Genomic DNA, 9,014 nt, shown 5'->3' with positions numbered 1-9,014 from the left:
AGCACAAAAGATGAGATAATTGCCAGTAAAACGATATAAAATTATACACTATTTGGCACTTATCAATAAACCCGGTTCATGAACCATGGTCAACTGAGTTCATGAACCATTGCACCCTGACTCGTGAACAAGTCTAATAGATCAATTGTCCCAATTAAATATTTTAGTATATCCTCAAAGACTTATTTTTTAAATATGTTTAGCATTTCTAGAACTCTCTCAAACACTTCTAAGACTTCATTGATCACTCAAACGCTTATGTGTATGCGTCATGATTAAATTTTTAGGTGTTTAAATGAATATCAAATTGCTTTAGTTCTTTGATGTACTTGCCAAACCGAACAATGAATACACACGGTTCCAGAACCGGTTCCTAGTGTATATTCTTCTATTGTATTTTCAAGACCTAAAAGTGTTTGCTTGATTCTCAAGTTATTTTAGCTTGAATACTAAGAAACTCCTGGTCCCAGAAAATATATAAATAGAGATGCTCTTTCAACTAGAAAATTCAATCCCTGACACTTTGTGTCTTAATTAATTCTAGAGTCGTCTCTATAGACCTAGGTTTCCTCTGAGAAACATAATTAGGTCTACGATTAAAAGACTTCATTTTGGGGATTCATGAATCCAGGTCCAACTATGTTTACCTTTATAGTTCGTGTATCCTGATCTTGCTTTTTTGTTATCGAAGTTTTCGTATTCTCTTTCGGGCAAGATAGATAGTAATCACAAGTTAAAGTTCTTTTCGTCACAGACTTTGTGATTCCTCAAGATAGATATCTGAAACTGATCTTAATTGATCTTTTGAAGATCGTTCTTGAGAGGTGGTTAAGAATATAGGCTGCTTTTAGGGAGTCGTAAATTCCGGATTTGTGAAGTTTGCTAGCTCTGTCTATTGCAAACAAATTTACCCTACCTTGATCTTTGATCTATACGGAAATCAAATAGGCTTGTGTCTTAAAGGAAGATTGGTATAAAAAGTCTTCACCGAGGCTGAAGCAAGTTTTAGGCTGTAAAGGACGTCAGCTAAGGGAATGAATTGCGTAGAGCCTTGCGAGGTTCAATAGACGTAAGGAGCATGACTGCAGCTGAATCGCTTGGAGGGTGGATTCGATTTAAAATACATTCAACTCCGAAGTCTGATAGTAGGCTAGTGTCTGTAGAGACTTAATACAGTTTGGTGTTCAAATCTGGACGAGGTCCCGGAGTTTTTCTGCTATTGCAGTTTCCTCATTAACAAAACGTCTTGTATCTTATGTTTTTCCTTTTCCGGATTACATTTTATATTTATAATCGGTTTTACACAGGTTTGTACATGTTCAATCTAAGTAGATACGTCTGCTTAATTGTAATCGATTACGAGACTAGTTCTTGTAGATATTGAAAGATACATAACAAGTTTAATTACTTGGCAGAATTCCAATTGGATTATTTAGATACACATAGATTGATCTTGGATATTGATTTTTGATATCGTCCAAGTACTCTGCTTAACAATAAGTTTCACGGACTCTGTGTCTATATACATATTGATTGAGTAGAGGTTAGAGATCGTCCAAGTACTCTGCTTAACAATAAGTTTCAAGGACTCTGTGTCTATAAACTCTATACACATATTTTCAAGGATGATTCAGTTGGTTTACTAGCAATTGTATTAAGTTTTGTCCATACAGGTTGCCGAATAAAAAAGTTAGGTGTGTACTTGGTACCCCTGCATTTTCAAGTTGTTGATTTCTTTGAGCAGATTCAAAAAGCATACTATCGTTACCATTGTTATTATCCCAGTTGCTCTTAGAGTATATATCTATTGGAACTCTTTGGGTTTTATCCTTAAGAATTGGTTTACCAACATGACAGTATGTATCGAACAAGTATTGAAAGTAAATTCATAATTTAGTATTTGACCATGATTTTCTATGATGCGCAAAAACCAATTAACTTTTTGTCCCATACGGATATTGTATCGAGGTCGTCGTACATTTATGCCAAAATTACAGTCCCCCAATCATAAAATGGTGCATCATCCAGATTTCGTAACGCTTTAAGCCAACCAACTATTAAAATACTGGTTGAGTTAGGAAAGAAGATTTAACCAAATACCCAGAACACAAATACCCTTTCATTTTCATGATATTCAGCTTCATTATTTGAGCCCTCATTATATAGTAGGAAAGCCTTCAACACAGAACAGTGTATTCTACCTTCTTTCAAAACTTTATGATCATATCCATACGTTGGATTTAAAAGACAATGGAAGAACCATTTTCCATTTTGATGTTACACTCATTCGTTTTGGTTGAATGGTATTGAGAATCCCACACCACTTGGTATTCCACAAATGAAAAATCAATGAGAGTAATTCCTAAAACAACAATGATATTGTTTATTGTTTTGATTTAATCAGTAATTTACAAAAAATAAATATTAATTTTGGTCTAATAAACTTAACAAATTCAAAGTCCAAAAGCTGGAATGTGTGCGTTGTAGGCCACCACCTTTCTACCAATATTTTGAACAATAAAGTGGTTGTGTTTTTGTGATGTACAAAATGAAACTGACATCAATGATATATATCCACTCTCTCTCAAACTTGAAGGGGTAGAGTTAGAATAACAGAATTTGAGTCTTTATATCTGCCTCTCATGCTATGATTCCAGACCGATCTTGACGCGCTGACATATGACATGGAAATAAGTCTTGATCAACAACTACTTTCGGCGAACCAAACTCAACACTACGATTTTGATCATCATCGACATTTGTAACAAGCAGCGATATTCTTCATCTTTTTGATTTCTTTTTTTCCTTTATAATGTTTATGATGCTCTTGATTTTGTAAACTAGTTCTTAGACTCTTAGTAAGAATTGTAAAGAACAATTAGAAGATTTTGTTTGCAAAAATTAGAAAATAAAAACGGAAGTGGCGTGAGTGAAAATAGATAAATTTATAATGTTTCAAATTAGAGCCGTTAACAAGTTATCCATTGGCCACCCTTGTTCAACCGCCCTCGGCTCAAGTTCAAACACCGTGCATCCTGACTTATGTTATGGGTCTCTTATGCTATCGTTGATCGGGTTCTCCCATAATGAAAAAACGTAATTATTAATCCACGTGGCTGGGCGGATTTTATTAATTGTCGATGTGAACCTGATTTAATAGCATTATCAAGTAGACGTGCCGGAGTGGTTATCGGGCATGACTAGAAATTATGTGGGCTCTGCCCGCGCAGGTTCGAATCCTGCCGTCCACGTAATTTTTTGACATCTTTTTCCTGGCAACAACAACCATCGTTCATTGCTTCATTTCCTTGCGAACGTCAGATATAATTTGTGGAAAAGTTTCTAAGTTTTTTTAAAGAATAATTAACAGACAGTGAGAATGCCATTATACCAGGGAACTGTTTTTTATAATTGACTCGCCCAGACAGCTGACTCCTTAGAAAGGAATAGCCAGCTGTTCAATCTTCACAAAATGAAGCCACAAAAATACAAACTGCCTCTCTTCAAGAAATTTGTTGAGTTACAGTTTAAATGATAGGATCTCAGGCTCTCTTCTTCTTAATGCAGCTTTACTTAAATGTTCCGAGGTAATTTACACAGAGAAAACACAAATAATCATCAAAAAGATGAAGATTTCGTACAGCTTTGATAGAGAACGTACTAGGTAACTCGATATCATAAAGAAGGAACAAAGAATTCAGGTTCACATTCTTTCCTGGATGTAATTGGACGGAGAAACGAGCTAAAGCTCAACAAATACCTTCAGGCTGCAGTTCAAAGTTCAGAGCGACAAATGGCAGCTGAGCAGTTTCCGGGGTTCTGCTGCAAAGGATTCTCTGATGTTTGGTATAGAAACAAAAAACAGCCGAGAAAGATATTATATCAACTACTCTCTAAATGATCCATCAACACTTGCTCCTGGTCCTCTCATTAAATTTTACTGCCCTCCGCTTGATTAATATAACATCATGTTTAGGGTATTAAATGTTGGATTTCAACTAGTTTCCGAATCTGGTTTTCCGTTCCCACAACCCTTACGATTGCAAACTGTTTGAAAAGGGTAATTGATATTCTCACATTTGCTACACGTCCAGCTGCCTTGTGGTACACCTGATGCTGGACCCTGCAAAAAAAACAATGATAACAATTACATACTCGTCTCTGCAGAAAACCAACTTGATCTAAGCCATATTTCACTACTCAGTCGCGCTTTTAGCCCATATTGTTCAACAAGTTTTAGGTCCATTGTTATGTTCTTGTGTTAAGATTGCAAATATAACCGTGAAAGAAAAAACTCTAGCAAATTAATCGGTCTAGAGAGACTTACAGAAGAGGGTCTCGGAGCCCCACACTTTTTCATGTTGCATGTAGTTCTGAAGGCAAAATTAACATTTTCACATTCAGGGCAGATCCAATCCCCTTCAGAAAGCCCATCTGGGCCTGCATGTCAACAAAACCAGCTGAGTCAAGTATCCCAATGAACAAGACACTCTTAGCAAGAGGGTCGATGAATGCAACTGCAAGGGCCGTTATATAGCCATTTGGATAAAATAAAATGAATTAATATGCTATAAAGACAATTTTTATGACCACAATGCCAAAGCAGGTGATGCGACAAGCTGACGGACAATGTCGACAAAATCGATAGACCACATAGTGCAAACATTATCTGGCCATACTTGCAGTCAGAAGAAGTGGCCTGTCTATCCTCAATTCTTATAGGCTACACACACATGCATGACGCTGTGGCTAGTGATATAATGTATATGAATGGATGATATGTAACATAACAGTAATATAGGCATATGTTAAATGAAAGGATAAATTTTGATGTGGATCAACTGCTACCAGTATCCACCGAAAATCATTCAGGTTATCCATAATGATAACCAAATGGAAATGCATGAATGACTAAATCCTTTTTGTAAGCAAACTGGTAGTGGAACGAAAATCCAACCCGAAACTGTGACGGTATTAGCAAGTAAATAAGATAATTACCTCCACGACGTTTCCGCAAGGCACTGTTATCAGCCATACTTCCACCAGACCATTGCCCTGGCATCTGTGCAAAACCAAGAATTTACTTTAGCAGGAGGTAAAGGAAATTCCTACTTCACTAATGTGTAATTCTGAAGTACAAGAATAACAACATGTAATGATGTAATAGAAAAATTGACTAAATAACATACAGGAGATCCTTGAAACCCGTAACCATATTCATCCATAGCATGTGCTGGACCATATCCCATGCCTGATAGCCAACAAATAAGTTAAATAAGTACAGCAAAATCGAAATTGCAGGCAAAATGTGCAAAGTTCAAATTATTGTCTAGGCAACTGTCTCAACTAGAATAAGGCCAAGGCGAACAAGTAATTCATCAATAGATTCAATTATTCCTATACTATTTTAGTTTCTTTCTATTTTTTTGTCTGTTTGTGTTTTATTTGTGTGTGTGGGTGTGGGTGTGAGTGCGGCTGTGAGAGAGAGAGGGTGAGGGAGAGAGAGGGTGAGGGAGAGAGAGATGAGGTTAAAGCTTATAGTTTAAACGCTTGACAATTAGTTTCTCCCTGATTTTCTCGTTGCACTAGATTTACTTATAAACAGTGTTCTATTTTCTATATGTATGCAGATAGATGAAAAAGACAGAGAGAGGTCATACCTCCAATGGGTCTAGGTGGGTATGCAGATAGATGACCATAGGGTCCAGGTGCATTGCCATGTGCTCTAATGTCATAACGCATTCCAGAGAGTGAAAATGGTGGCCCATACGAGTTTGGCATGACAGGTGGCACGTGTGAAACTGGAGGAGCTCCAACACCTCCAACATAATAGGGAGCAGGATAATTGAAGTGCTCGTGCATTGGGAGCGAGTCCCTTCTCTGCTACATAAAAGACGCAAACAATTTAAACAGAAACATACTGTTTCCATATCAAAAGCAAAATGACACAGAAGGTACTAAGATAATCTATCACCACATTGGCTCTACTACTGTAAACTCATTACAGCATTGTCTATGCCACCGATACTAAAGTTTGCGACTCTTCGTGTGATTGGAAAATGTTGTGACATTAAGAATGATTCATACTCTGTTCAAGGCTTCAAGATTGAAGTCATGGGGTTTCCAACATGAATGCATCAACTCACCAGCTTCGGTCATCGGTAGAGTTATTGTTTGACAGGAGAAGATGATATGATCAAACTATATTTGTTCCCAACCTAGCCAGAAAATTTTCAGCAGATGTCAAACCGTCAAACTGTTTCCATCTCCCCCTTGCCTATTTTTACTATTTTTGATTCTTTTGTTTCAGATTTTCTTGTTTGCCCTATTTCTTGTTTGCCCTATCTATAGGGTACTCAACAGGCCCTATCTATAGGAAACTCAACAGGCCACGAAACGCATTCCGGCATTGGCTCAAAGAATGTATATACTGTAGTGACAAGCTTGAGATTCCTAAGATCTCACACAACAGCATATCGTCCATTTCTGGTCATAACGTTTTTAGACCTAACCCCAAAGTATATTACTAGGATCTAGGAATATCTTTCTGGTGACAAAGTCCACACAATACAGTATTGAAACAACATATTCGCAGTATTAGGAGTCCAGGACACATAAGATCAAGTTAAGTAAATTCCATACTGGAGGAGCATAACAAACTCTAGCTATCACGGCAAAACTATGTGATAAGCGTAAAGAAACATTGTACATACCGGAGAAGCTGATGGTCGGGGAGCACCACACTTTCCACGGTTACAAACAATCCTGAATGCAAAGTTAACATTCCCACACTGTGTACAAGTCCAATCTCCACCATCTCGTGAATCTATCATGTGATATTAACAACTTATCAAACTGATCAATTATCACAAACCCTAACTATGCATACAAACTTCAACAAAAGCAAGTATTAATGCAGTCTTTAACAACTAAGTCTTTCCCTTTAGACTAAATCTCTCTTGAGATATTGAAACTCAAACTGAAATCCATCAATTAAAGATATAAAAAGAACTCAAAAAGTATGATAAACTAACCCTCATGGCGAGACCTCTTTGATCCAAAGGAACCCCGATTATCAAGCTGTAAAAAGAAAATGCACCATGGAAACTTCAGAAGAAAAAACAACTATAGCTAAAAAACCAGGGGCAAAGGGAGACTTCGATTTCATCAATCCAAATTTATTAAAGATTGCAAAATTCATAATAAGACGAACAAATTACCAGTGAGTAACAGATAAATTAAGTATGATTGGTATATATATCTAAGCAAAACCCTAGGTTTTGAACGTAATTGAAAAAACATCTCTCTTTGTTTTGGAGTTCTACTTTGTTATTAGAAAAGTAAGAAAGTTATGGGTTTTACACACCTTGGCGGAAGCCATTGTTGGAGCCAGCAACCTCTGTGTGAAGGGGAGAGAGAGCAGCTGGAGACTATTCGAGTAAAGAGTAAAGACCAGAGAGAGATGCTTTAGTTGGTGTCTGATGTGTGTAGGGCTGCACAGGAACCAAACTGTCCCGTGAAACCGTATCGGAACCGCAGGAACCGTACCGGTACCGTCCCGGAACCGCGGTCAGATGGGACAGGTACAAGTACCAAAAGCTGGTACCGTACCTAGTGTAGGTACGAGTAACGGTTCTATGTTATTCCCGTCCCGTCCCTTAGTACCGAGGATCTCTATCAGTTGAAATTAGGGTTGAATCCTAGCCGTTGATAGTAGAGGTTATACCCTTTCTCTATCGTATTCTTCTCATTTTTTGTTCTCTCTCAGGTTTTCACTTTCCTCTCATAGAAGATAAGAGAAGAGGCCGTCGTCGACGCACCACCATCTTCTAAGTTCTAATCATCATCACTAGTTCTAAGTTCTAACACCATCTTCTGAGCCACCGCACCACCATCTTCGTTTTCTATTTACCGGTTCTTTTCAAGTGTTCGATTTTGATTGATGATATTGACAATCTCGTTGGCAGGATTGCCTGTGACAAGGGAGAGATCGAATTAAGGTAAAATATCCTTGAACAGAAACTAAGTGCGACAACAACTTAATGATCTGGGATTTGAGGATGACCCGATTCCAATTACATACAAAAATTGGGAAAAAAAGAAAAGAAAAAAAAAACATAATAGAAAATATCATGGTTCTTGGCGGAAACCACTGCAGAAAAGAGCAAATGAAGAATCAAGAACCATTTGCAGCAACTAATACTCTCCATCATAATCTGAAACTGTTGGGTGTAAAATCTTTAAATTTCACCTGATGGGTTCTTCTCTTTTTCCAATCTCTTCTACTGATGGATGGACTAAACCGGAGAGAAATCAATTTCAAAAATTGGGTTCTTTTTTGCTGTAAATCTCAAATTATGTGTTTTCTTCTCAAATTTTAGTTAAAAAGAAACTAGGAAATAGAGAATGAATAGTAAATTATGTGTTTTCTTTTCATCTTCTTGATATTTTTTTTACATATACTACAGGTAAAGAACCGGTCCCGTTCCGTCCCGTCCCGTCCCGTACCGAGTTAAATAGGTACAAGTCCCGTCCCGTCCCGTACTGCACAAGGTACAGGTACCGTCCATAGGGAGATACAGGTACTGAGCTAGGCAAAAACTCGTACCGTCCCGTCCATGTGCAGCCCTAGCTGTGTGCAGGGTGTTCTAGTGATTAATAAAGGCACCTATTATTTTCCAGTTAGAGCACCACCTGTATATCTCCCCCTCAAGGAAATTCCTTTGGTAATGTACAAACCCAGTTTTTTTTTGTTGAGCCAGGTGGATGGCCAAAAAAGTTTCTCCACTATGGGAAAAGGAGTGGGCGGCTGAAGATCAAACGCACGAGTCAACTAAAAATGCTGGAGAGTTAAGAGAAAAAGGGCGACGGTACTAAAAACGCTGGCGTGAGAAGCAAAACTTTCATCTTGTGTTGCACAACCGCCAACGGGTAGTTTTTGAAATTTAAAAACGATCATTTTTTTTTAAATTACCACCCTCTTCAAACAATTCACTCACACCAGAATTCACTTC

At 37.7% G+C, this 9,014-nt stretch overlaps 1 protein-coding gene and 1 non-coding gene across 3 annotated transcripts; one reads left to right on the top strand and one right to left on the bottom strand.

Moving 5' to 3' along the window:
• Positions 1–3,169: 3,169 nt before the first annotated feature.
• TRNAS-AGA lies at positions 3,170–3,251 on the top strand. The gene has a single exon. It is a non-coding gene; the product is annotated as a tRNA-Ser (tRNA).
• A 137-nt stretch (positions 3,252–3,388) lies between these two features.
• LOC113302545 (ranBP2-type zinc finger protein At1g67325-like) lies at positions 3,389–7,461 on the bottom strand. 2 transcript variants are annotated; one of them, XM_026551471.1, is made up of 8 exons: positions 7,367–7,461; positions 7,035–7,080; positions 6,714–6,826; positions 5,661–5,883; positions 5,190–5,251; positions 4,999–5,062; positions 4,328–4,440; positions 3,389–4,123 (listed from the first exon to the last, which is right to left on the bottom strand). In XM_026551471.1, the coding sequence occupies exons 1-8, from the start codon at positions 7,379–7,381 to the stop codon at positions 3,995–3,997; spliced, it is 765 nt and encodes a 254-aa protein (XP_026407256.1). In that variant the 5' UTR covers positions 7,382–7,461; the 3' UTR covers positions 3,389–3,994. The 2 variants fall into 2 exon arrangements, with proteins under 2 accessions (XP_026407256.1, XP_026407257.1); XM_026551472.1 differs by having other exon boundaries at positions 5,661–5,880.
• Between the last annotated feature and the right edge of the window lie 1,553 nt (positions 7,462–9,014).

This window comes from Papaver somniferum, chromosome 8 (genome assembly GCF_003573695.1).
Source record: "Papaver somniferum cultivar HN1 chromosome 8, ASM357369v1, whole genome shotgun sequence".
NCBI lineage: Eukaryota > Viridiplantae > Streptophyta > Magnoliopsida > Ranunculales > Papaveraceae > Papaver > Papaver somniferum.
The sequence above is the reverse complement of the archived record's forward strand: the minus strand, read 5'-3'. Positions and strand labels throughout refer to the sequence as shown.